The 27,902-nt window shown below is 54.3% G+C and overlaps 2 protein-coding genes and 2 non-coding genes across 5 annotated transcripts in view; all 4 read right to left on the minus strand.

Annotated features, from left to right (window-relative positions):
* Positions 1-83, minus strand: part of NCKAP5L (NCK associated protein 5 like) — a 30,951-nt gene extending 30,868 nt beyond the window's left edge. The window contains exon 1 of the mRNA XM_038752035.1: positions 1-83. The gene's annotated coding sequence lies outside the window, so the exon portion shown is untranslated.
* A 9,068-nt stretch (positions 84-9,151) lies between these two features.
* KANSL2 (KAT8 regulatory NSL complex subunit 2) lies at positions 9,152-26,493 on the minus strand. 2 transcript variants are annotated; one of them, XM_038753061.1, is made up of 9 exons: positions 26,152-26,493; positions 19,619-19,797; positions 19,318-19,432; positions 17,435-17,598; positions 17,130-17,296; positions 15,581-15,677; positions 14,351-14,604; positions 10,878-11,081; positions 9,152-9,621 (listed from the first exon to the last, which is right to left on the minus strand). In XM_038753061.1, exons 1-9 carry the CDS (start codon positions 26,400-26,402, stop codon positions 9,520-9,522), a joined length of 1,533 nt encoding a protein of 510 aa, XP_038608989.1. In that variant the 5' UTR covers positions 26,403-26,493; the 3' UTR covers positions 9,152-9,519. The 2 variants fall into 2 exon arrangements, with proteins under 2 accessions (XP_038608989.1, XP_038608988.1); XM_038753060.1 differs by having other exon boundaries at positions 9,152-9,624.
* LOC119933911 lies at positions 9,744-9,885 on the minus strand. The gene has a single exon (XR_005452777.1). It is a non-coding gene; the product is annotated as a small nucleolar RNA SNORA2/SNORA34 family (small nucleolar RNA).
* On the minus strand, positions 15,368-15,503 carry LOC119933910. Its single transcript, XR_005452776.1, has one exon. It is a non-coding gene; the product is annotated as a small nucleolar RNA SNORA2/SNORA34 family (small nucleolar RNA).
* Positions 26,494-27,902: the final 1,409 nt, after the last annotated feature.

Consider the following 27,902-nt stretch of genomic DNA (forward strand, 5'->3'; position numbering starts at 1 on the left):
CGGGGTCGGGGGCCATGGCGGCCGGGCCGGGCCGGGCGTGGGGGGCGAGCGGCAGGACCGACGGACGGACCGACTGACCGACCGACCGACGGGCGGAGGGACGGGCGGGGGTCCGCCGCCGCACGATGGCAGGCGCTTTAAAGAGGCCAGGCCTGCCCGGGAATGGCCACGCCCCGTCGACCCCGCCCCCGGACACGCCCATTGGTCGACGCCATTAGCCACGCCCCCCTATCCCGCCCCCGGACACTCCCATTGGTCACCACCATTGGCCACGCCCCTCTATCCCGCCCCCAAACACGCCCATTTGGCCACGCCCCCTGGACCTCCCTTGGCCACGCCCCCTGACGCTTCCCCACCACTGGCCACGCCCCCTTTGGTCCCGCCCCCTGAACCTCCCTTGGCCTCGCCCCCTGACGTTTCCCCACCACTGGCCACGCCCCTTTTGGTCCCGCCCCCTTGGCCACGCCCACGGACACGCCCCCTTTCGTCCGCTCAGCCAATCGGCGGCCGGCCCGGCCCGCGCGCCCCGCCCCCCGCCCCATCGTCAATCGTATTTATTGAGCGCTTACTGTGTGCAGAGCACTGGACTAAGCGCTTCGGAAGTCCAGGTTGGCAACATAGAGAGACGGTCCCTACCCAACAGTGGGCTCACAGTCTAGAAGGGGGAGATGGACAGCAAAGCAAAGCATATTAACAAAATAAAATAAATAGAATAAATATGCACAAATAAAATAAATAGAGTAATAAATATGTACAGACATATATACATATGTACATATGCTATGAGGCCGAGGGTGGGCGGGTGGGAGGATCGCCAAGCACATCATTTGTTAACGATGTGCATCTAGACTTTTAGACTGTGAGCCCACTGTTGGGTAGGGACTGTCTCTATATGTTGCCAATTTGTACTTCCCAAGCGCTTAGTACAGTGCTCTGCACATAGTAAGCGCTCAATAAATACGATTGATGATGATGATGATCTAGCTTTATTTAATAATAATGGCATTTATTAGGCACTTACTATGTGCAAAGCACTGTTCTAAGCGCTGGGGAATTTACAAGGTGATCAGGTTGTCCCACGTGGGGCTCACAGTCTTAATCCCCATTTTACAGAGGAAATCCCCATTTCCTCCTATATCTCCCTCACCCCCCATGCCTGTCTCTTCCCAGTGCCTCTACCTCTCATCTTTGTTGCCGATTTGTACTTTCCAAGCGCTCAGTACAGTGCTCTGCACACAGTAAGCGCTCAATAAATCCGATTGAATGAATGAATGAAGTCTATGCTCTATCCACTGAGCCACGCTGCATCTCACTGATTTTAGGGTGCTTAGGGTGACCGAGGGTGCGTTGACGCCTGGGCCGTATCTGAAAATCTGCAGGGATGTGCATGCACCGGTGTTCCCACGAGTCCGGGGACGGCCGCCTTGTCTGTCTCCTCCGTGTGCTTGTGAACCCAAGAGCCCCTATCTGTGCTTGGAGATCTGTGCGGTCTGGGCGCATTGATGTCATAATAATAATTGGGGTATTTGAGCCTGGGTGCGTTGATGGAGTGATAACTCGTCTCAATGGATTGAGAAGCAGCGTGGCTCGGTGGAAAGAGCCCGGGCTTTGGGGTCAGAGGTCATGCATTCAAATCCCAGCTCTGCCAATTGTCAGCTGGGTGACTCTGTGCCTCAGTTACCTCATCTGTATATATGTTTGTCCATATTTATTACTCCATTTATTTATTTATTAATTTTACTTGGACATATCTATTGTATTTATTTTATTTTGTTAGTATGTTTGGTTTTGTTCTCTCTCTCCCCCTTTTAGACTGTGAGCCCGCTGTTGGGTAGGGACTATCTCTATCTGTTGCCAACTTGGACTTCCCAAGCGCTTAGTACAGTGCTCTGTACACAGTAAGCACTCAATAAATACGATTGATTGATTGATATGTCTCAGTCCCCTCTCTCTCCTTACCCCCCTCTCCCCCAGCCATCTCTAACCCAAACTCTGTCCCCTCTCCCCAGGCCTGGACCCCTGCCTCCACTGGATGCCTAATTCCATTTAAAGCCCGGGCTTTGGAGTCAGAGGTCACGGGTTCAAATCCCGCCTCTGCCACATGTCTGCTGTGTGACCTTGGGCAAGTCACTTCACTTCTCTGAGCCTCAGTTACCTCATCTGTAAAATGGGGATTAGGACTGTGAGCCCTACATGGGACAACTTGATCATCTTGTATCCCCCCAGCGCTTAGAACAGTGCTTTGCACATAGTAAGCACTTAACAAATGCCATCATTATTATTATTATTATTATTTATTGAGCGCTTACTGTGTGCAGAGCACTGTACTAAGCGCTCGGGACAGAATAATACAATAATAAGCACATTCCCTGCCCACAGCGAGCTTACAGTCTAGAAGTGGGGGGGGGGGGACAGACATTAATATAAAAATAAATGACAGATAGGTACATAAGTACTGCGGGGCTGGGAGAGGGAAAGACCAGAGGGAACGAGTCAGGATGATGCAGGAGGGTGGGAGGGGAAGAATAGGAGGCCTTCCCAGACTGAGCCCCTTCCTTCCTCTCCCCCACGTCCCCCTCTCCATCCCCCCCATCTTACCTCCTTCCCTTCCCCACAGCACCTGTATATATGTATATATGTTTGTACAGATTTATTACTCTATGTATTTATTTATTTATTTTACTTGTACATATCTATTCTCTTTATTTTATTTTGTTGGTATGTTTGGTTTTGTTCTCCGTCTCCCCCTTTTAGACTGTGAGCCCACTGTTGGGTAGGGACCGTCTCCATATGTTGCCAACTTGTACTTCCCAAGCGCTTAGTACAGTGCTCTGCACACAGTAAGCGCTCAATAAATACGATTGATGATGAAGAGGAAACGGGGGGGACCTAGGGAAGGCCTCCTGGAGGAGGTGTGCCTTCAGTAAGGCTTTGAAGGGGGTGGAGAGTAACTGTCCGTCGGATTTGAAGAGGGAGGGCATTCCAGGCCAGAGGCAGGACGTGGGCGAGGGGTTGGCAGCAAGATAGGCCCAAACTCTGTCCCCTCTCCCCAGGCTTAGACCCCTGCCTCCACTGGATGCCTAATTCCATTTTTTTCAGTTCAGTCGTATTTATTGAGCGCTTACTGTGTGCAGAGCACTGTACTAAGCGCTCGGGACAGTATAATACAATAATAAACACATTCCCTGCCCACAGCGAGCTTACAGTCTAGAAGGGGGGCGGACAGACATCAATATAAAAATAAATGACAGAGAGGTACATGAGTACTGTGGGGCTGGGAGAGGGCAGGACCAGAGGGAACAAGTCAGGATGATGCAGGAGGGTGGGAGGGGGAGAAGAGGAAACGGGGGGACCTAGGGAAGGCCTCCTGGAGGAGGTGTGCCCTCAGTAAGGTTTTGAAGGGGGTGGAGAGTAACTGTCTATCGGATTTGAAGAGGGAGGGCGTTCCAGGCCAGAGGCAGGACGTGGGCAAGGGGTTGGCAGCAAGATAGGCCCATTCTCAGGACCCTTCCCAAGTCTCCCCAAGTTTTTGGGCCTTACAGGCTCTCCCCCCTCCGCCCCCATCCCCGCTGGGTGTGGTGAGTTAATAATAATAATAACGTTGGTATTTGTTCAGCGCTTACTATGTGCCGGGCACTGTTCTAACCGCTGGGGTAGACACAAGGGAATCAGGTTGCCCCACGTGGGGCTCACAGTCTTCGTCCCCATTTTACAGATGAGGTCACTGAGGCCCAGAGAAGTGAAGTGACTCACCCAAGGTCACACAGCTGGCAAGTGGCAGAGCCGGGATTCGAACCCAGGACACCTGACTCCCAAGCCCGGGCTCTTTCCTCTAAACTCTGCTGAGTTGATGGGGTTAACTAAAGATGGGTGAGGGGCAGCAGGGAGGCTCCAGGCAGGGGTGGGAGGAGGTGGATAATAGTAATAATAATAATAATAATAATAATGATGGCATTTATTAAGCGCTTACTATGTGCAGAGCACTATTCTAAGCGCTGGGGGGATCAATCAATCGTATTTATTGAGCGCTTACTGTGTGCAGAGCACTGTACTAAGCGCTTGGGAAGTACAAGTTGGCAACATATAGAGACAGTCCCTACCCAACAGTGGGCTCACAGTCTAAAAGGGGGAGATGGAGAACAAAACCAAACATCCTAACAAAATAAAATAAATAGAATAGATATGTACAAGTAAAATAAATAGAGTAATAAATATGTACAAACATATATACAGGTGCTGTGGGGAAAGGAAGGAGGTAAGATGGGGGGATGGAGAGGGGGACGTGGGGGATCAAGTTGTCCCACATGGGGCTCACAGTCTTCATCCCCATTTTACAGATGAGGTCACTGAGGCTCAGAGAAGTGACTTGCCCAAGGTCACACAGCAGACGTGGCGGAGTCGGGATTCGAACCCATGACCTCTGACTCCAAAGCCCGGGCTCTTTCCACTGAGCCACGCTGCTTCTCTGCCAAAGTGCTAAGCCAAAGCGGCATTACTGCCCCTCCGGTCCGGTCTTGGTTACATCTTTCCACGCCCCCCGCCTCCCACGCCCAACCTCTGGGGACCCCCCTTCTAGACTGTGAGCCCACTGTTGGGTAGGGACTGTCTCTATATGTTGCCAGCTTGTACTTCCCAAGCGCTTAGTACAGTGCTCTGCACACAGTAAGCGCTCAATAAATACTATTGATTGATTGATTGATTGGGGTGGGAGATGCAGTTTTTTTGGGGGGGGGCAGAGAGGAGTCTACAAAAGACTGACCATGACCCTGGCGTCCTGGCAGCCGGACAGAGATGAGACGTCACCCCTCGCCACTCCCCGCTTCGGGATAAAAAAAGGAAGGAAACATGAGGAGGGAAAGGAATTTTCAAGGAAAATGTTTTATTTGGAGTCTCGGGTCGGGGAGGTGGAGAGCAGGGGAGGGCCGGGGGTGGGCCGCCGGGATGGACAGACATAAGCAGAAGGGGACGGCGGGTGTCGGGGTGGGCAGCCCAGCTGGGCCCAGGGAAGCACGGTGCATTCACGGCGGATTGCTGAACTGTACTTCCCAAGCACTCAGTACAGTGCTCTGCAGCACTCAATAAATACGATTGATTGATTGAATGAACCCGGTCGGTGGTATTTATTGAGCGCTTCCACATTGTGGGCCAGGAACATACCTACCCACTGTAACGCTGTACCCTTCCAAGCGCTAGGTACAGTGCTCGCTGCACAGGGAGTGCTCCATAAATACCATTGATTGATTGATTGATTGAACCCCTAGCCCCTTGGGAAGTCACTCAAATGGGAGAATCCGAGCTGGGCTTAAAGATCTCAGAAACTGAGAAACTGAGGCTCAAGCCTGCATGTGTAGACAATCAGTAAAGGGGAGGGGCCGGGTGGTTAACCGGGGGCACAGAGTTGATCCAGGAAGGCCTCAAGGAGAAGGCGGGTGGGCAATCAATCAATCAATCATATTTATTGAGCGCTTACTGTGTGCACAGCACTGTACTAAGCGCTTGGGAAGTACAAGTTGGCAACATCTAGAGACAGTCCCTACCCAACAGTGGGCTCACAGTCTAAAAGAACAGTGCTTTGCACATAGTAAGCGCTTAACAAATGCCATCATTATTATTATTATTAATAATCATTATTATTATTATTAAAAGGGGGAGACAGAGAACAAAACCAAACATACTAACATACGGGAGAAGCAGATAAGGAAGGTGGGGAAGAGAAGGGTTATGACTCAGGCACAGCAATATATAATGATAATGATGGCGTTTATTAAGCGCTTACTATATGCAAAGTACTATCCTAAACGCCTAATGGCTAGAACCCAGGCCTGGTTGTCAGAAGGACCTGGGTTCTCATCCCAGCTCTGCCTCTTGTCTGCTGTGCGATCTTGGGCAAGTCACTTCACTTCTCTGTGCCGCAGTTACCTCATCTGGAAAACGGGGATTATAGCTGTGAACCCCTTGTGGGACATGGACTGTGTCCCACCTGATTAGTATCTACCCCAGCGCTTAGTACAGTGCCTGGCACGTAGAAAGTGCTTAAAATATATCATTTTAAAAAAAGGTTGGGAGGGGCTGGCCAAGATGGGAGAAGCAGCGTGGCTTAGCGGAAAGAGCCCAGGCTTTGGAGTCAGAGGTCGTGGGTTCAAATCCCAGCTCTGCCAATTGTCAGCTGTGTGACTTTGGGCAAGTCAATTCACTTCTCTGGGCCTCAGTTCCCTCATCTGTAAAATGGGGATTAAAGACCGTGGGACAACCTGATCACCTTGTAACCTCCCCAGCGCTTAGAACAGTGCTTTGCACCTAGTAAGCGCTTAATAAATGCCATTAGCGTTATTATTATATGAGATAGAAGCATCAAAATCATGACCGAGCTTTAGCCTGGCCTGGTGCGGGGGAGGGTTAGAGCTAATGGATGGTATTAGCTCTAACCCCTTTTAGACTGTGAGCCCACTGTGGGGTAGGGACTGTCTCTATATGTTGCCAATTTGTACTTCCCAAGCGCTTAGTACAGTGCTCTGCACATAGTAAGCACTCAATAAATACGATAGATGATGACGATTTATTGAGTGCTGTCCCAACAGGTGCAACTTCCCTAGTTCTCTCCTGGGGCGTCCAGCTGTGCCAGCTCCCTCCCAGTCTGTCCAAGTAGGCCCAGTTACCCCAGTTTTGTCATGGGACACAGCTGCCTCAGCCGTCTCCCCGTGAGCACAGCTGCCCCACTTCTCTCTGGGGGAGGCGGGGGTCCAGCTGAGGAGTTTGACGTGTGGCTGGCAGCATTCGCACCCAAGATGGCACTCTGGAGTGCCAGGAACCAGGGGTAAAGTTGGCTGCTTTCCATCATCCCCTTACGAGGGCCAGTTTGGGGTGGCAGCAGTCTCCCTGACCCCTCTGCGCATGATTTCTGGCCCTGGCGTACGCCCAACCCATCCTCTGCATCATCCACCAGGCCCAGTGAATTAACAACCCTCGGGGGGTGTCCCTCTCGCCAGAACTAATTTTAGTGGTGTCTGCCTCAGCAAGATACTCAAGGACAGGGAATGTCTCCGCTCCACGGCACTCCCCCTCCCAATGATGGTCTTTGTTAAGCGCTTACTATGTGCTAAGTACATAGCGCTGGGGGGATACAAGGTGATCAGATTGTCCCACATGGGGGCTCAGTCTTCACCCCCATTTTACAGATGAGGGAACTGGGGCCCAGAGAAGTTAGGTGACTTGCTCACACAGCTGACAATCAGCAGAGCAGGGATTTGAACCCATGACCTCCGCCTCCAAAGCCTGGGCTCTTTCCACTGAGCCACGCTGCTTCTCTAGTACAGTGCTCCCTGCTCAGTGTGCATTCAATCAGGTCCTTCTGCCTCCCCCAGAACACCTCTCTAATAATAATAATAATGATGGCATTTATTAAGTGCTTACTATGTGCAAAGCACTGTTCTAAGCACTGGGGAGGTGACAAGGTGATCAGGTTGTCCCACGGGGGGGGCTCACAGTTTTAATCCCACTTTACAGATGAGGTTACTGAGGCCCAGAGAAGTGAAGTGACTTGCCTAGAGTCACACAGCTGACAAGTGGCAGAGCCGGGGTTTGAACCTGAGACCGCTGACTCCAAATCCCGGGCTCTTTCCACTGAGTCACTTTTTCCTGTCCAGAAGCTGTCACCTCTGGTATTGATGTCCCAACTCTGGGCTCCTTACCCATCTCCTCTCCTACACATGTTTCATTCTTGCGCTTTTTTTTTTGAAGGTTCAATAAATTCTACTCTACTTTCACTCATGCCCACCCTGACATTAGATCCGGGGCTCCAGGAGGCCCGTTGACTCCATCTGCCTTGCCTCCTCCATTGTCCAAGCACAGGGCTGGGCCTCAGAGGTCAGTAGCAGGCGTCAGACAGATGTTCCCCCGCAGGGGAGGGGCTGGGGTCGGGGGTGACCTATGGGGGAGGCAGAAAAGGGCACGGTAATTCAGTTCGAGGCTGGACTGGCTGTTAAGGGGCCAGCGAGGGGGTGGGTGGCTCTGAGATTCCAGGCTGGGCTCCCTCCGGATCACCTGGAGTTGAGGTTGGGCCGCATTTGGGGAGGGAAGACCCCGGTGGCCCCAGGGTGGCAGCCAACTTGCCTTACAAGCCAGCCCCAGGAGGATCGAGGTCACAAGAGGAGACTGTCGGCTGCCACCCAGACAGTCTATCAATCATATTTATTGAGCGCTTACTGTGTGCAGAGCACTGTACTAAGCGCTTGGCAAGTACAAGATGGCAACATATGCCGCCGGGCCTCCTGCCCCCTCCATCTGACCCACCCCACTATAGGACTTCTCCTCCCCAGCTACACTACAACCACTCCCCAGCAACCTGGGTGGGAAACAACAGTCCCAGATAAAAAGCCACTCCTTGCTGCTTCCATTTTCTCCCCCGGGGTACAGGCTTGGTGAGGTCACCCTGGTAGGGCAGCCTGGGAGACCTCCACGCTTCCCCTTTGGTCCAGGGAGTCCTTTCCGATCCTGGCCGACACGAGCAAGACGGCGGTGGCTCCGACGCCCGCAACTCAACAGCTACATTGCCCACACCCCACCCGCCCCCATGCCAATAATAACAATAGTAATAATAATGATGGCATTTGTTAAGCGCTTACTATGTGCAAAGCACTGTTCTAAGCGCTGGGGAGGTCACAAGGTGATCAGGTCATCCCACAGGGGGCTCACAGTCTTAATCATTTTACAGATGAGGGAACTGAGGCCCAGAGAAGTGAAGTGACTTGCCCAAAGTCACACAGCTGACAATTGGCAGAGCCGGGATTTGAACCCATGACCTCTGACTCCAAAGTCTGTGCTCTTTCCACTGGGCCACGCTGCATAATAATAATGGCATTTAAGCGCTTACTATGTGCAAAGCACTGTTCTAAGCGCTGGAAAGGATACAAGGTGATCAGGTTGTCCCACCGGGGGCTCACAGTCAATCCTCATTTTACAGATGAGGGAACTGAGGCACAGAGAAGTGAAGTGACCTGCCCTGTGCTAGAGACTGGAGCGCCCGCTAAGGATTGGGGGACCCCTCACCCTGATGTGGGCCTGTGACAGCTCCAAACCCCTTGCACCAACTCGGAGTACCTCGGGGGAGAAGGTTCGGGGGGGACGGGGCAGGCAGGACTCCCAAACACACTCCTCTCCTTTCAGCGAAGGTTTATTGCCTGTTTTACTTTGCATCCGGAATGAAAGGCCTCCTCCCGACTTGGGCAGCTGGGATCCTGTGCCCGGCCACTTTTCCAAGCATGGGCAGCACGTGGTGCAAGGCAGACGGTTCCCTCTTTGTTAGGGACCGGGGGGAGGGGCGGCGAGGGCATCCCTCTCACGTTTCTCCAGCTCTTCCAGGCGGCCGCCCCTCGTGCCTCAGTGGCCCTGACCAACAACGCAGACAGGCCCGCAGCCCAAGGACAGGGCCCCAGGCTGATTCTGTATTGGGAAGTTGGCACCACTGTTGCCCCAGGGGGACGGGACAGGGGTCCACCAGAGTCAGGTCAGCTCCCCCAAAGGCTACGAGCAGCGTAGAGAAGAGGGCTCCGACTTTCCTTGGGCAGCAGCCGCTCGGCTTCCGGGAAGCGACGCGGGACCCACGGCTTCTCCCGGCTTTCGGGTCTGCTGTGGAGGAGAGGCAGGCCCTGGTCACCCTTGCCCGCTGCTCTCTGTGGTCACCCTTGCAGCAGCTGAAGGCTCCCATTCCCCCAAGCTGATGCTGCCTCCGTTTCCCCACCACCACCCACCGTTTCTCCCAGTTGAACAGGCCACTCCCTGCTGGGGGGGGTCTCAAGTAGCCACAGACCACAGGGAGCCGTTGCTTTCTTTAGGCTCCTGCTTGAAACCAATGGCCACAGCAGGCCACTGGTCTTGATTCAGGGCCCGGGTCCCGCCCCTTCCCTTCCCGAAGCTCAGTTGTGAGGTTGGAGTGGTGCATTTGTGTGTACTGTCTCTATATGTTGCCAATTTGTACTTCCCAAGCGCTTAGTACAGTGCTCTGCACACAGTAAGCGCTCAATAAATACGATTGATGATGACCCCAGACTGGGAGCGGGGAGAATCAAAGTAGGACACTATCTCATGCCACCAAAAAAACGGTACTTGGTTAGTGCTTACTTTGCGCCAAGCACCGCACTAAGCCCTCATGAAGGAACGTAATAGAAAGGTGGGACACGGCCCCTGTTCCACATGGGCTGCCAGTCTAAGTAGGAAAGAGGATATAGTCCCCATTTTACAGATGCGGGAACTGAGGCCAGAGAAGCGAGTTCCCTTGCCCAGGAGAAGCAGCGTGGCTCGGCGGAAAGAGCCCGGGCTTTGGAGTCAGAGGTCATGGGTTCGAGTCCCGGCTCTGCCATATGTCTGCTGTGTGACCTGGGGCAAGTCACTTAACTTCTCGGAGCCTCAGTTACCTCACCTGTAAAACGGGGATGATGACTGTAAGCCCCACGTGGGACAACCTGATCACCTTGTATCCCCCCCCAGTGCTTAGAACAGTGCTTTGCACATAGTAAGCGCTTAACAAACGCCATCATTATTATTAAGGTCACACAGTGGACAAGTGGCAGAGCCGGCACTGGAACCCAGGTCCTCCGACTCCACAGCTCGGGCTGTTTTCAATCAATCAACCAATCAATCATATTTATTGAGCGCTTACTATGTGCAGAGCACTGTGCTAAGCACAAATTGGCAACATATAGAGACAGTCCCTACCCAACAGTGGGCTCACAGTCTAAAAGCCACTAGGCCACGCGGCCTCCTCTGCTCTCCTGGTACCCCAGTCCCGTTAATGAGTCTTTCTGCCTCCGTCCTAAAGTCCAGGGAATACCGCCACCCCCCACGCCCCGCCCCAGCTCCGGTTCCCCTGACGCCCGCATTACCTGGGGAGCCGCCAGTCCTCCCAGAGGTCCGCAGTGAGCGGAGGCAAACCCTCCGCCGCCCGGCCGCGGGGGATCCTCGCTAGCCAGGATGTCTCCTGGGGCCTCGCTGACGTCGCGGATGGAGCGCTCCTCGAGGGACAGAGAAGGGTCGAAGAGCAGGGGAGATGGAGGGCACTGCAGCCCGTCCCCCACCACGTCCAGGTCCTTGGGGGAAGGAGACACCAGGCAGCAGCCCGTCAGCGGGACTCCCCACGCAGCTGCTGTTGGGAGTCTGGGGGCGGCCAACCTTTTACGGGGAACCAGGGCCTGGAGCCAAGCCGCCGGATGCCGTCACTTTGGGTCTTTTCGGCCCCGGTTGGAAGCCCTCAGTGTCGTCGGAAAGCTGGGGCAGGTATGGGAGTTAATGCCCCCGTGGGGAACAAGGGAGGAGGGTCTTTTGCTTCAGATGATTTGGTCAAGACCCCCCACTCCCCGCCACTGCCACACCAGGGGTGCCGTGTCGGCAGCTAGCCGACTCCACCGGGACAGTCCTGTATCTTGGTCCGTATCCCCCTAGGCAACCCACTTCTGCCAAGGTCAGAAGTCATCTCTCAAGTCCCCGTCTCGGAGCCGGGCCCCACCACTGCCGGCGTTCCGCGTGACCCCGCAGATCCTACCCCAACAGCCCCTCGGGCGGCTAACAGAACAGTGAGGCGAGGCCCGGTAAGGAGCCGACACCGGGGTGAAGAGGCAGCTTCAGCTTTTCCTGTGCCCAAAGGGCCGGCCCAGGTCACGCCTGCCAACGGAGCCCAGGCCGGGCTCATCACCTCATCGCCTGACCGATAACAATAGGCTGCCTGGACGCAGGCCTGCTGGGCGGCTGCTGGTCTCGCTAACCAGCCAGCCGACCGGCCATCTGGCCGGCAGAGCAGAGGGGTAAACAGAAGCCAGAGGAGCAGACGGGACGTCAGTCCCGGGGTGGGGCCGGGAGGATAGCGGCTCCGCGGACTAAGCCAGGCCCGTCGGGCCCCAGGCTGAGGGCGAGTGGCCAAGAAAAGCCCCAGTGCCTGGCTGAGCGGCCCCGTCCTCCCATCCCCCGGGTATTTGTTAAAAATGATGGGATTTGCTTAGCACTTACTATGTGCCATGCACTGCTCCAAGCTCCTCTGGGGGAGGAAGACTAATTTCCAGAGGATCCCATCTCCAAAGACCCTCTTGGTTTCAACAGAGATGCTCCGAGATGCCATTCAAGGAGCAGGATAAGAGCCGCAGGGTGGGGCCCCTCCAGGAGACCAAAACCCCTTCAAAAAAGACCCCCAGAGCTTGAATCTCAAACTGACTCAACAGCGACAAAGGAGCAGAGCCCGGTAACTCGGTTCAAAACAGGAAACAAAGGAACAACAGCCCATCTTCAAGGTGGTTTGGTTTGACTTTCTCAGCCCAAAGCAAGCGGCGGGGCAGGGCTCCCCTCTTCCCAGGGAAAGTGGAAGAAGGGACACTGGACGGGGAAGGTTCCCAATTCACCTCCAGGCTTTCTGGTACCAGAGACAGCCGTGATCAAATCCCCGGAATGGAGCCAGTGACTCTGGGAGTCGCTCCCTCCCAGCGTCCTCTGGAGGGAGGTGTCCTGGCGATCCCAAGATCACAGCTCACCCCACCCACATAATAAGCACGTAGTGCTTACTACGTGCCAGGCACTGTACTAAACTGGGTGGGGGGGGTGGGGGGGGATTCATTCAATCGTATTTATTGAGCGCTTACTGTGTGCAGAGCACTGTACTAAGTGCTTGGGAAGTACAAGTTGGCAACATACAGAGACGGTCCCTACCCAACAACGGGGGGAATACAAGCAGATCAGGTTGGACACAGTCCCTGTCCCACGTGGAGCTCCCAATCTCAATCCCCATTTAACAGATGAGGTACCCGAGGCAGGGAGAAGTGAAGTGACATACCCAAGGTCACAGAGCGGACAAGAGGAGGAGCCGGAATTAGAACCCAGGACCTCCTGACTCGTAGACCTGTATTCTATCCACTACACCAGGGACAGACGGTCACTCTCGGCACCCTAAATGACCTGGAGCCTGCTGCCCACCCCTCCCCATAGAGGTCACATCTAATTTGGAAAATGCACCTAGCTCAGCAAACATTTTCTGCTGCTGAAGTGCCCTCTGAAGTTTCAACCCGGTCTTTCTAGCTGGGCCCTCAGCTACGACAGAGGAAACGTAGGGGTGCTTGGGGGGGGCCTCCCTTCCTTCACATTCAAACTGCCTTAATTCTAGACTCTTGTCTTCATGAACTCTCTTCGGCCTTCTTCCCCCCTCCCATGCCTACAGTCCCAGGTCTCCACCCAGCCCTCCAGTGAGACACCCTCCCGCCCTCCCCAAATAGTCACTCCCTCCCCTCCGTGGCCAATCCAATGCCCGGCCCCGAACGGAAAGCTGGCCTCGGGAGCTCAACCCATACTGGCTTGAGCTGTGGGACCCCCCCCCCCGCCCCATCATGGCCGGCCTTCAGCCCACCCACCACGGGCCTGGAAGTCCGCAGGTCATGGGTTCTGATCCTGGGTCCACCACTTCTCTGCTGAGGGACCTTGGGCAAGTTACTTCAGTTCTCTGTGCGTCAGTTACCTCTCCTGTAAAACGGGGACCGAGACCGTGAGCCCCACATGGGACAGGGAGCGTCCAACTTGATTTGCCTGTATCCACCCCAGCACTTAGTACAGTGCCTGACACATAGTAAGCGCTTAACAAATACCATTATTACCCTTTTCACCCTGCCCTGTTCTGGCTCGATCGCTAAGCTGAGCCCAGCGCCCTGCCCACCTCACCGCTTTTCCACTCGGGCCCCAGGGAGCTTCCGGCTCCCGATACCAAAGGCCGCAGTCAGGGTATCTGCGCAAGTCCCCGGCCCACAAAGTCACACCGTCCTGCCCCAGAAATAATATTCATAATGACGGTATTTGTTAAGCGCTTACTATGTGCCAGGCACTGTTCTAAGCGCCGGGGCAGACACAAGGTCATCAGGTTGGACACAGTCCCTGGTCCCACATGGGGCTCACCGTCTCAACCTCCATTTCACAAGTGAGGGAACTGAGGCCCAGAGAAGTGAGGTGACTTGCCCGAGGTCACACAGCAGACGAGTAGCGGAGCCGGGACTAGAACTTTTGACCTTCAGACTCCCAGTCCTGTGCTCTATCTACTGGGCCATCCTCTCTGGGTGTGAAGCCCTGGTGGGCGCACAGCCTTTAACTATTTCCCTACAAGTCCCAGAAAAGTGCCTAGGCCTTTGGCCTTGCGTTGAGTCTCGTTGCCCCTGCCGGGAGCGGCTGACAGCCATCGCCCTGCTCTTCTCTCGGTCCTACAAGAAGACTGAAACGACTTGAGCTCGACTCAGCCCCCAGGGAGATCCTCAAGGAAGAGTGCAGCCGAGGGGAGAATCAAAGATCTGCGTGCCTGAGGCTGCCGGGGGGGGCCCCGGCGGCTTCTGGGACTTACGTCGCTGAACTCCAGGGGTAAGCTCTCGGAGGGCTGCAGCTCCGCGGCGCTCAGGTACAGATCCACGGGGACGCCCCCCAGCTCCTCCGACACGGACAGGCTCTCCTCAGGCTTGTACATCGGCGGGGGCAGCTGGAAATGCAGGGGGCAGCAGGGGTCCTCCGACAGGCTGACCGGAACCGGCTTGTTGCAGGGCGCCGCCTCCGAGCCCTGGCACCACTTGAAGAGAACCTGGTTGGTGTCCTGACAGATATCTGCGGAGAGCCGGTCAAGGGAACTACAGGAACCCCGCCGGAAGGACAGGAGTTCGAGAGGCTCCCCGCCGGCAGCCCTACGCCTCACCGGGCCCGGAACGGGAACCAGTTGGGGAGGGGAAGCCAAGATGGGGGCGACTAACGAGGCTCCCGCTAGTCTGGGCCGCGTCGCTGGACCACGGCCGCTTCTCCGGACCGAGACCCTCACAATACGCCCCTTCCGTGTCTGCCAATCCTTCCCCCGAAGTGGGTGGAAGCAGCATTAGCAAGGCCCGTAGGGAGGCAGGTGACCTATCAGGGGCCTCTCGCTTATATGTTTCTTCTATTCCCAAGCATTCATTCAATCATATTTATTGAGCGCTTACTGTGTGCAGAGCACTGTACTAAGCGCTTGGGAAGTCCAAGTCGGCAACATCTAGAGACGGTCCCTACCCAACAGTGGGCTCACAGTCTAGAAGGGGGAGACAGAGAACAAAACATATTAACAAAATAAAATAGAATATATACAAATAAAACAGAATTATAAATACGTACAAACATATATACAGGAGCTGCGGGGAGAGGAAGGAGGTAAGGCGGGGGCGGATGGGGAGGGGAAGGAAGGGTCTCAGTCTGGGAAGGCCTCCTGGAGGAGGTGAGCTCTCAGTAGGGCTTAGTACAGTGCTCTGCACCCAGTAAGTGCTCAATAAGTACAACCAAATGAATGACTCTCGCCCTCCCTCTGCCAATACGCTCGACTATCCAAAGCCGCCTCCTGAAACCGGGCTGTGTCTTCCAAACGAATTGGCCGCCCCCCGCTCGGGGACTAGGACAGCCAACAGACCAGAGGAAGATGTTTCTTTAGGCTCCTGTTTGAAACCGGCGGCTCCATCAAACCGCCGGCCTTGATTCAGGGCCGGTGGGGGGCAGGGGTGGAGCGCTACTGCAGCCGCCCCGGGGGAGTTGGACCGGAGAGACCCGATATGAGGAAGGATACGGTTCAAGCAGTGTCTGGTCATCGGGAGAGATGGATTGGAGCAGCGAATGTCATCCACGAAGGCCAAGCACCTCTGGCTGGATCGGGTGGTGTGAGCCTGAGATGATAATAATAATCATGGTACTTGTTACGCGCTTACTATATGCCAAGCACTGTTCTAACCCCTGGGGTGGATACAATTTAGGTTGGACACAGTCCCTGCCCCACATGGGGCTCACATTCTTAATCCCCACTTTCCAGGTGAGGTAACTGAGGCCCAGAAAAGCAAAGTTATTTGCCCAAGGTTTCACGGTAGACGTGGCAGAGCCAGGACTAGAACCCATGACTTTCTGACCCCCAGCGCTCTATCCACTAAGACAAGATGAAGATCGCCAACAGGTCAGTGACCTCGGCTCCCCGGCCAGGGAGGGATCACGACCGCTAAGAGTCGAAGGGCCTCCGAACCCTCCGATGAGGTCAATCCGGAATCTGTCGATCAGTCGGTCTTCCTGACTGTGGGACTCTGGGCAAAGCCCTTGAGAGGGCACAGTCGTTAGCCGGCCCCAGCCCTGCCTCTGGGGAATGGATGGCTGAACGTTCGTCCTTGGGGGCCCCGGTTCCCAGGTAGACTAACTACCCCAAGCGGCTGCAACGAAGAGGCCGAGGAGGAGTCAAAAGTGAGTCAGCAACCCATCCTCCAAACCGAGAGATTGCTCAATTTTGAACTTCGTCGTGGGCTGGGAATGTGACTACTTCCCAAGGGCTTAGAAGAGTGCTCTGCCCACAGTAAGCACTCAATAAATACCATTGAGCAACTGATTGATTGAGGAAAGACACTAGTCACTGAGGCAAAATTAACCAAGAGTGGGGCCTAAAAACGACCCGTTCCCCTCTCCCTTTAGCCTGGGCACCCTGGGTGGGGTAGGGACCGTGGCCGGCCCGAATATCTCGAGTCTATTCCAGCGCTTAGCACGCAGTAAGCGCTTAACAGATACCACAAAAACAAAACCGGCATCATCCTCCGCACCCGACACGGTGCCCCCTCAGCCACTGGGGTTCTCTCCGGGGGCCACGCCAGCCATCCTGTTTTAATTGCCCGTGGAGCCGCCCTCGGGGGTGCGATTCTCAACTGGGTCACCCTTAAGTGAAAATTAATGCCGGTCCCTCAGGGCGTTTCCCGCCGAAGCTCGGGAAGCGGGTAACGGGGAACGAGTCCCCCCCTCTCCATCCCCCCGTCTTACCTCCTTCCCTTCCCCACAGCACCTGCATATATGTATATATGGTTGTACATATTTATTACTCTATTTATTTATTCATTTATTTATTTTACTTGTACATTTCTATCCTACTTATTTTATTTTGTTGGTATGTTTGGTTCTGTTCTCTGTCTCCCCCTTTTAGACTGTGAGCCCACTGTTGGGGACTGTTTCTATGTGATGCCAATTTGTACTTCCCAAGCGCTTAGTACAGTGCTCTGCACATAGTAAGCGCTCAATAAATACGATTGATTGATTGATTGAGTCCCAGGGCCAGGCAGCCGATCGCGAACCGGCCGGGCCCGGCGCCGTACCTGCTGGGCCGCCCCGTCCGTGGCCAGCATCCTGCGCTCCTTCAGCTGCCGGTGGAGGAGGGCCTCCACGCCGTAGCGCTGACGGTACCGCCGCAGGCACTTGAGCTGCTTCAGGTTCTCCCGCTCCTTGGACAGAAGGCCCTCGGGGCCCGTCAGGAGGCTGCTACCTGGAGAGTCACGACAGCCCGGAGAGAAGAGGCCCGGTCGGCTTGGCGCCGGCCCGGGGGGGGCCGGTGGCCGCCAGACGCTCTCTCTCCCCCGGACGGACGGATGGACGGACGAGGCGGGGCCGGGCCCCTACTTGCCTAGGGCTTCGTGCTCTGCCTTGCGGCTGTGCAGGTAGCGGCGCTTCTTCTCCTTCAGCAGGTGCTGCAGCCGTTTGAACTGGTCGATGTACAGAGACTGGAGGCGGATCAGCTTCTCACGCATGATCAGGGCCACCTCCTCCGCCGTGTAGACGCCGGCATGTCTGCAAGACGGACTCGAGTCAGTTCTTGGGAGGACGGTGACGCAGAGCAAGCTGGGCCTGTGGCCTCTTGAAGGTAGAGGCGGAGGTCATGGGTTCTAATCCCGGCTCCGCCACTTACCAGCTGTGTGACCTTAGGCAAGTCACTTCTCTGCGTCTGTTACCTCATCTGTAAAATGGGGATTAAGACTGTGTGAGCCCCACGCAGGACAACCTGATCACCTTGTAACCTCTCCAGTGCTTAGAATAGTGGTTGGCACATAGTGAGCGCTTAACAAATATCAGTATTGTTATTATTATTAGAGTGAGGCATCAAAATAATAAGATAAGCCTAAATACTGGCATTTTATTTGGCCAAGTCTTAAGGTTCCCATAGTAATTCTGGAAGAATAATAATAATGGTATTTATTGAGAATTTACTATGTTGTATGCACTGTGCTAAGTACCAGGGCAAACACAACATAATCAAGTCGGACACGATCCCCATACCATGAGAACTCCCTGTCAAAGAGTGAGGGCAAGATGTTCTTTCATCCCCATTTTATGGGTGAGGAAAACAGACCCAGAAGAGAATAATACTAATAATGGCATTTATTAAGCACTTACTATGTGCAAAGCACTGTTCTAAGCGCTGGGGGGGTCACAAGGTGATCAGGTTGTCCCATGGGGGGCTCACAGTCTTAATCCCCATTTTTCAGATGAGTTGACAGGCACAGAGAAATTAAGTGACTTGCCCAAAGTCACACAGCTGACAATTGGCAGAGGCAGGATTTGAACTCATGACCTCAGGCTCTTTCCACGGAGCCACGCTGCTCCTCTACTCACCTCATGTCATCGCAGCAAGCGAAAGAGCTGGGATTAGAAGCTGGGTCACAACTCCCAGGTCTGGGCTCTTTCCTTTAGTCTCTGCTGTAAATCCCCAGGGTGGGGCTGGGAGAAATCCATAGGGAGGCGGATGACAAAACGTTAAGAGCGGAGGAAGTCAGACAGGACCAGGGGAGTGGACGGGTATGGAAAGGGCTCCCGGCTCTGCCGCTCAAAACTCTCTTCTACCTCATTTGCTCTCTGCAGAGCTTCTCTGAGTCGGCAAAGCTTTCAAGACTTAGGATCCTGCCAAGGAATAAAGACTGTTGTCGTCTGTGAGGTTGTTGGCCGGGTTTGGGCCGGGTTTAATTGTTGTGCAGACTTTGGAGGGAGGAGGGAGAGGGCATTTACCCGGATTCTGGGGCGGGGCTGTTCCCCACTGGCTTGGGATGCGAGGAAGCGGCTCAGAAGCAGAGCAGGGCACCAGAGCCCGACCTGCTTAAAAAGTTACCCTCTGGCCCTTTAGTAGTAATAACAACAATAATGGTATTTGTTAAGCCCTTCCTATGTGCCAGGAACTGTACTAAGCGCTGGGGTGGATACAACCAAATTGGGCTGGGGGACAGTCCCACGTGGGGCTCAGCGTCTCACCCCCATTTTAGATGAGGTAACCAAGGCCCAGAGAGGTGAAGTGACTTGCCCCAGGTCACACAGCGGACAAGGGACGGAGCCAGGATTAGAACCCATGGCTTTCTAGTGGCTCCACCCACTATGCCATGCTGCTCTACAGTTTTCACTAGAGGCTGTAGATGTTGGACCCAAGTTCTCTGCGGAAACTTGTGGGCCGCCGGCCTCAGCGACCCTCGACAGGAGCCCCCCACCCACCCCCGCCCCGTGACTGACGGAGGCGGGACGTACTTTAGAGGGTCTTCCTGGTCACTGTCTATGCTGTCGGCATCACTGTCAGGATCGCCTCTCCACGTCTGGTCCACGGTCACGGGTTCCTGTTCCCCATCGCTCCAGCTGTCTTCGTCTGCGGCACGGAGGAGGAAAGGGCCGTCAGGCTCCCCCTGCTCGCGGGCAGGACCCCAACCAAGGGAAGATCGGAGAGAGGAGCCAGCCCTCGAGTTGGGCCGCGACAAGGACCCAGGAAGCCCCGGCAGCCGCCGGCGGACCGTCCGGGCCCCTCCAACGCCCCGCTCCCCGAGGAGACCCTCACCCAGGATCCGGCTGGCCTCGCTGCGGCCGCTCTCTGGCGTCTGGGAACCCAACTCGGACTTGGCGTACGAGCTCAGCTGGCATAAGAGGGTTTCGCCCACTGGACTCGGGTGGGATTTCTTCATCTGGGCGTGCAGAGCCAGGGCGTTTCTGCGGGCGTGCTCGGCACACAGAGATGCCCTGGGGACAGAGGGAGAAAACAATACGTTCACTTTCTAGCCTTCCAAAATTCCCAGGATGAATTCACGGGAAGTCTGGGACCCAAGCATCCGATCGTTGCTTTGCCAGCAACGACTGTAAAATCCAACTGCTTCCAAAAACACCCTCGTGACCATAATGTTGGTTGACTGGAAGCTTGCTGCGGGCAAGGAACACGTCTATCAACTCTGTTTTATTGTCCTCTCCCAAGCTCTTAGAGTGTTCTGCATACAGTAAGCGTTCATAAATACAATTAATTTGGGTAGCAATAGGATTTACTGAGCACCTACTTGGTGGGGTGCACTAGACGAGGCGCTTGGGCAGTGCAGAATAAAGACGTGATACAATCCCTGCCCAGGAGTTTGTATATTTTTAACATGGAAGTCAAAGGATATTTACAAGTAGAGTGGACACAATACAGCAATGAGCAATCATTGTGGCATTTGTTAGGCACTTACTCCATGTCAAATTCTGAGGTAGATACAAAACCATGAGGACATACATGGTCTCTTTCTTACATAGGGCTCATAGTCTAAAGGGGGAGGGAGGACAATAAAAAATAATAATGACTACTACGGTATTTGTTAGGCCCTTCCTGTGTGCCAAGCACTGTACTAAGCGCTGGGGTAGATACAAGCAAATCGGGTTGGATAGAGTTCCTGTCCCAAATGGGGCTCACGGTCTCAAGCCCCATTTTACAGATGAGGTAGCTGAGGCACCAAAAAGTGAAGTGACTTGTGCAAGGTCACACAGCAGACACACAGGGGAATTAGAAACTTCTGACTCTGAGGCCCGTGCTCTAGCCAATCCCCCATGCTGCTTCTCTACATAGGCATCGAACCCCCATTTTACAGATGAGGAAACCGAGCCCCCGCCAGAAGTGACTTGCCCTAGGTCACACTGCAAGCAGATAGCAGAGCTGGGATGGGAACCCGGGTCCTCTGGCTCCGGGGCCTGTGCTCGGCACACATTCATATACATTAACGAGTGCTGGGCTAGATCTCTTACTCCATGGCACTGAGCATATTCAAACACCAAAGCGCGAGAATTCACCTTTACTGATGCCAGACCTCTCTCCCCAGGGAGCCAGGGAATGCCCATGCTCATCCACAAATTCCCCTTTCATCACCAATCGTATTTATTGAGCGCTTACTATGTGCAGAGCACTGTACTAAGCGCTTGGGAAGTACAAATTGGCAACATATAGAGACAGTCCCTACCCAACAGTGGGCTCACAGTCTAAAAGGGGGAGACAGAGAACAAAACCAAACATACTAACAAAATAAAATAAATAGAATAGATATGTACAAGTAAAATAGAGTAATAAATATGTACAAACATATATACATATATACAGGTGCTGTGGGGAAGGGAAGGAGGTAGGATGGGGGGGATGGAGAGGGGGATGAAGGGGAGAGGAGGGAAGGAGCTCAGTCTGGGAAGGCCTCCTGGAGGAGGTGAGCTCTCAGCAGGGCCTTGAAGGGAGGAAGAGAGCTAGTTTGGCGGATGGGCAGAGGGATTGGGGGCATTCCAGGCCCGGGGGATGACGTGGGCCGGGGGTCGATGGCGGGACAGGCGAGAACGAGGTACGGGGAGGAGATTAGCGGCGGAGGAGCGGAGGGTGCGGGCTGGGCTGGAGAAGGAGAGAAGGGAGGTGAGGTAGGAGGGGGCCAGGTGATGGACAGCCTGGAAGCCCAGGGTGAGGAGTTTCTGCCTGATGCGCAGATTGATTGGTAGCCACTGGAGATTTTTGAGGAAAAAAGCCCCTTTCGTTAGGCTTTCTCGGGGACAAGAAGAGATGAAGCATTCCGATTTCCTTTAAAGCCTCCTGCCTAATTCATTCCAGACTCTGGTCAAGGGCGAATGCAAACTGGACTGCCATGACTCAACTGATTTTGATGTTTTGGTCTCAAGGAGCGCCCAGCTGAGACACCGACAGGCACACACAAAACTTCAGGGTCATTAACAATTTTTTTTACCTCCTTCCTCTTCCGGCCCCAAGAGACAGTGAGGGAAATGAGTCCAAGGGGAAAACCCAAGGTGGGGACGGAGGCTCCTCTGAGAAGCAGCGTGGCTCAGTGGAAAGAATACGGGCTTTGGAGTCAGAAGTCATGGGTTCAAATCCCACTTCTGCCACTTAGCTGTGTGACTTTGGGCAAGTCACTTCTCTGGGCCTCAGTTCCCTCGTCTGTAAAATGGGGGTGAAGACTGTGAGCCCCCGGTGGGGCAACCTGATCACCCTGTAACCTCCCCCAGCACTTAGAATAGTGCTTTGCACATAGAAAGTGCTTAATAAATGCCATTATTGTTATTATGTTATTATAGTGGGTAGAGTCCAGGCCTGGGAGTTGGAAGGACCTGGGTTCTAATCCCAGTTCCATCACGTCTGCTGTGTGACCTTGGGCAAATCACTTCAATTCTCTGGGCCACGGTCACCTCACCGGGAAAATGGGGATTACATGTGAGCCCCATGGGGGACAAGGACTGTGTCCAACCCGATTAGCTTTTATCTACCCCACTGCTTAGAACAGTGCTTGGCACATAATAAGTGCTTAACAAGTACTATTATTATAATTATTATTATTCTTCTGGGGCTCATGGTTCCCTGAAGTGGAATAAGCATCAGCTGACTGGCTCTCGTTGACTGGAGAAATAAGCAAGTATCATAATCACATGTTTTGTTGTCTGTCTCCCCCTTCTAGACTGTGAGCCTGTTGTTGGGTAGGGACCGTCCCCGTATGTTGCCAACTTGGACTTCCCAAGCGCTTAGTACAGTGCTCTGCACACAGTACGTGCTCAATAAATACGATTGAGTGAGTGAATAATTCAGTAGGATAGGGGAGGGGGGAAAAATATCTGGTTCAGCCCTATCCTGGTGGTGTTCGGTGTTTCACCCTGAACATCATCAGTTCCCCGACTTTTAACATCCTTCTCAGTCTTGCTCCTGGGTCACTGCAGCCCATTTTCCTGACTGGCCATACCCCCTGACTCTCTCCTCTCCATCCCCCTGCCTTACCTCCTTCCCTTCCCCACAGCACCTGAATATATGTTTGTACATATTTATTACTCTATTTTACTTGTACACATTTATTCTATTTCTTTTATTTTGTTAATATGCTTGGTTTTGTTGCCTGTCTCTCCCTTCTAGACTGTGAGGCCGCTATTGGGTAGGGACCATCTCTGTATGTTGCCAACTTGTACTTCCCAAGCGCTTAGTACAGTGCTCTGCACACAGTAAGCGCTCAATAAATATGACAATCAATGAATGACTTGTCAGCTCGGTGTGGGTAGGGAATGTGTCTGTTATACTCTCCCCAGCGCTTAGCACAGTGCTTCCGGCTCCATGGCACTTATGTGCACATCTGTCATATATTAATAATAATAACAAAAGTGATGGTATTTGTTAAGCACTTACTATGTGCAAGGCACCGTACTAAGCACTGGAGTAGACACAGGCAAACTGGGTTAGAGCCGGTCCCTGTCCCACCTGGAGCGCACAGTCTCAATCCCCATTTTACAGATGAGGTAACTGAGGCCAAGAGAAGTGAAGTGACTTGTCCAAGGTCACCCAGCATCATCATCATCAATCGTATTTATTGAGCGCTTACTGTGTGCAGAGCACTGTACTAAGCGCTTGGGAAGTACAAGTTGGCAACATATAGAGACAGTCCCTACCCAACAGTGGGCTCACAGTCTAAAATGGGCTCACAGACAAGTGGCGGCATTAGAACCCATGCCCTATCCTCTCCACCATGCTGCTTCTCATTTATTTATACTTCTTACGTTTATTTATATCGATGCCTGTCTCCCCCTCTAGATTATAAACTCGGGGCGGGCAGGGAATGTGTCTGTTAGATAAGCCCTCAATAAATACAACTGACCGACAGTGCTCTGTACACGGCAAACGATCAAATGCATCTGATTGAGAGAAAGAGATTCAGAAACATACATGAGTACTACAGCGGAGAGAGCGCTGGTCCGGAAACCAGAAGGGCTAGGCCCTGACCCCCAAAGCTCCTCGCTTCCCTCAGCCCCTTTGGGCAGAACAATTTCATCTCCCTACTGCTCAGTTATTCCAAACTTCCCTACACCTCAGTTTCCCCACCTAGAAGGGGAAATGCTTGGCTTGGGTTTCTGGAACAAGTTCAGAAAATACATTCGGCCACAAAATCATCTGCCTTGTCTTCACCTAGTGCGGTGTTATTAGCCCCTTTGATGACTGGACTGTGGAGTGGACTGCCCAGCTGCTTACAAAGCCTGAACCACACCAGGGAATGGGGGGGACGGGGACTCCCTAAATTGTAATTAATCTCAAGCGCACTCAGACTGCAGGGAGGGCTGATACCCTTGGGTGTCTTAATAATAATACTACTATCTGTTAAGCGCTTACTCAGTGCCAGGCACTGTTCTAAGCACTGGGGTGAATGTAAGCAAATCGGGTTGGACACAGTCCCTTGTCCCACATGGGGCTCAGTCTCAATCCCCATTTTACAGATGAGGGAACTGAGGCCCAGAAGTGAAGTAATTTGCCCAAGGTCACACAGCAGACAGAGGCAGAGATGAGATTAGAACCCACGACCTTCTAACTCCCAAGCCTGTGCTCTAGCCACTGAAATGCTCAAAGCATTTTCACTTTGGGCTGGGGGTGGAGGGGAAGGGGAAAGGAGGAAGGAAACAGGAATGTGGAACAAACTTTATCCTCCCTTTTCACAGATGAGCTGTCCTTACTCCCAAACCGTTGTGGTTTTTTCACGGTATCCGTTAAGCATTTACTATGTGCCAGGCACTGTACTAAGCACTGGGGTAGTTACAAGCTGATTAGGTAAGGACACAATCCATAACCCACATGGGGCCAAGTCCTTATCTCTATTTTAGAGATGAGGTAACTGAGGCACAGAAAAGTGAAGCGATTTGCCCAAGGTCATACAACAGACAGGTGGTGAAGCCAGGATAATAGCCCAGGTCCTTCTGATTCCCTGGCCAATGCTCTATTCCCCAGGCCCTGCTATGCTCCCATAGACCTATCTTTTCTTTTTTCTTTCAATTGTATTTATTGAGCGCTTCCTGTGTGCAGAGCACTGTACTAAGCACTTGGGAAGTCCAAGTTGGCAACATCTAGAGACGGTCCCTACCCAACAGCGGGCTCACAGTCTACAAGGAGGAGTCGGACAACAAAACATAATAAAAGAAATAAAATATGTACAAGTAAAATGAATAGATTAATATGCACAAATATATGTCATTCATTCAGCCTGTCCTATTTAATAATAATAATGATGGCATTTAATAGCAGTTACTATGTGCAATGCACAGTTCTAAGCACCGGGGAGGTTACAAGGTGATCAGGTTGTCCCTCAGGGGGCTCAGTCTTAATCCCCATTTTACAGATGAGGTAACTGAAGCCTAGAGTAGTGAAGTGACTTGCCCAAAGTCACCCAGCTGACAAGTGGCAGAGCCGGGGTTTGAACCCATGACCTCTGACTCCAAAGGCCGGGCTCTTTCCACTGAGCCACGCTGCTTCTCCCATCATGCCAACAAAGCAGGACCACTGCCACCAGTGTCTTAGAGTTCACATCTAGGAGACCATTCAACCTCCCTGACATTGGGGCATACACTGTGAATTCGGAAAAGTTTGCTCTGCCTCAAGATCTGCCCTTACTGGAGTTTGTGTCTGGCCTCTGTCTCGCCCTTATCCATCATCATCATTATCAATCGTATTTATTGAGCGCTTACTGTGTGCAGAGCACTGTACTAAGCGCTTTGGGAAGTACAAGTTGGCAACATATAGAGACAGTCCCTACCCAACAGTGGGCTCACAGTCTAAAAGGGGGAGACAGAACAAAACCAAACATACTAACAAAATAGAATAGACATGTACAAGTAAAATAGAGTAATAAATATGTACAAACATATATACAGGTGCTGTGGGGAAGGGAAGGAGGTAAGATGGGGGGGTGGAGAGGGGGATGAGGGGGAGAGGAAGGAAGGGGCTCAGTGTGGGAAGGCCTCCTGGAGGAGGTGAGCTCTCAGTAGGGCCTTGAAGGGAGGAAGAGAGCTAGCTTGGCGGATGTTGGGAGGGAGGGCATTCCAGGCCTGGGGGATCCAGTGCTCTGTACCCAGGGAGGGACGCTGAAATTCATCCATGGGGGCTTGTGTGACTATTGATGATCTAATACCCTTTCCCCTCAAATACGGTGGCTAAATCATTTGCCAAATGACCTCACGACTTGGACGTGGCAACGGGCCACCTCGAGTTACTTGCCGGCTCTCGGCTTCACCCTGGCAAGGGACCGCTTTCCCCCGTCCCTGGCGGGAACCCCACGGGAGAAGCCATACCCATCCTTCTTCTCGGGCTTGGGGGCGGCGTTCGGGCACCTCTTCCCGTTCTTTGTGGAGACGTAGCTGCACTGCTTGAAGGGGGCATTTCTGTCCTCGAGGATGTGCTTGATGCAGAACTCCTGGCCCTCCAGCCGGGGCTGGGAGCACGGGCGGTGGGTGAATGAGCAGGACAGGGGCTCCTGGGTCCTGGGCACGGGGGTCAGGCGGCCCCGACTCGACGGCAGCACGTGGATCCGGATTCTATTCATACCAACACCTGCGGGGGGGCCCCGGGGGGAGGAACGGCTGGGCTCGGGAGCCAACACCGGGCCCTCGGCGAGACAAACCCCATCTTGGGGCCCGGGGGGCGGTTACGCAGGGGAGAAGGAAAGGGGTACGCCAGTGGGAAGGGGGGATGAAAGTTGGGGTAGGGCAAGAGGGGGTGGTTAAAGGAAAGAGGGGTAGGGAAGAGGGAGCGGGGGGGGGGGGAGAGGGATGGGGAGAAAACGGAGAGACAAGTGGGGGAAGGGAGGGAGACAAGGGGTGAAAGGGAGAAACAAGGTGAGGAAAGGGAGAGACACGGGGGGAAGGGAGAGACACGGGGGGGAAGGGAGAGACGGGGGGATGGAAGAGACGGGGAAAAGGGAGAGATGGGGAAAGGGAGGGACACGGGGGGCAAGGGAGGGACACAAGGGGGGGAAGGGAGGGAAACGGGGGGGGAAGGAAAGGACACAAGGGGGGGAAGGGAGGGACACAAGGGGGGAAAGGGAGGGACACAAGGGGGGAAAAGGAGGGACACAAGGGGGGAAAAGGAGGGACACAAGGCGGGAAGGGAGGAACGGAAGGGAGGGACACGGGGGGGGACACAAGGGGGTAAAGGGGGACGGAAAGGGGGCCACAAGGGGGGAAAGGGAGAGAAGGGGGAAAGGGAGAGAAGGGGGGAAAGGGAGAGAAAGGGGGAGAAAAGGGGAAAAGGGAGGGAAAGGGGGGAAAGGAAGGGAAAGAGAGGGGAAAGGGGGGAAAGGGAGAAAAAGCGGGTTAGGGAAAGGGGAGAAAAGGAGAGAAGGAGGGGAAGAAGGAAAGGGGAGAAAAGGAGAGAAAGGGGGGAAGAAGGAAAGGGGAAAAGAAGAGGCGGGGAGGGGAAAGGAGGAAAAGGGGGTTAAGGGGGAAGAGGAGAAGGAGGTTAAGGGGGAAGAGGAGAAGCAGGTTAAGGGGGAAGAGGAGGAGCGGCTTCTTGCCCCCCGGCCCCAGGCGGAGAGGTCCGTGGGTGCCCGCCGTCCCCTCTCCTCAGCCGTCCTCCGCTCCGCTCCGCCTTCCCTCCTTCCCTCCCCCGTCCGCCCGTCCGTCCGCCCGCCCGTGCGGGCGCCATTTTGTCCGTGGTCCCGCGCCGCCCCCCGCTCCCGCCGGGACCCCGGCCGAGCCCCCCGGGGGGGGTGGGGGTGGGGGGTCCGGACGGCGGAGCCGGGAGCCGGGAGCCGGGAGCCGGGCACCCCCTCCCCTCCTCTCCCCGCCCCGCCCCGCCCCGCCCCGCCTCAGCCCCACCACCGCCGGCGCCGGCGCCATCTTACCTCCCTCCCTCTCTCCCTCCACTCCCTCCCGGCTGTCGCTCCGCAGGCCGCGCGCCTCCAACGCGGCCCTCGCCTCCCCCCGCCCCTCTCCCCTGATTGGCCGGACGCACGGACGCACGGACGCTCGGCGGCCCCATTGGCCGAGGCGGCTCGGCCGTCGGCGCGCGGCGGGCGCTGAGAGGCCGGGCTCCCTGCCAATCA

This window comes from Tachyglossus aculeatus, chromosome 10 (assembly GCF_015852505.1).
Source record: "Tachyglossus aculeatus isolate mTacAcu1 chromosome 10, mTacAcu1.pri, whole genome shotgun sequence".
In the NCBI taxonomy this organism is placed as follows: Eukaryota; Metazoa; Chordata; class Mammalia; order Monotremata; family Tachyglossidae; genus Tachyglossus; species Tachyglossus aculeatus.

Excerpts from the sequence above, each read along its gene's own strand:
- KANSL2 (XM_038753060.1), bottom strand. The coding sequence starts at position 26,402 with ATGAATAGAATCCGGATCCACGTGCTGCCGTCGAGTCGGGGCCGCCTG. Across the intron at positions 15,678-17,129 it reads CGGACGGGGCGGCCCAGCAG|GCTCACACCACCCGATCCAG; the intron begins GTACGGCGCCGG and ends TTATCATCTCAG. Across the intron at positions 9,625-10,877 it reads GAGGACTGGCGGCTCCCCAG|CAGACCCGAAAGCCGGGAGA; the intron begins GTAATGCGGGCG and ends TCTCCTCCACAG.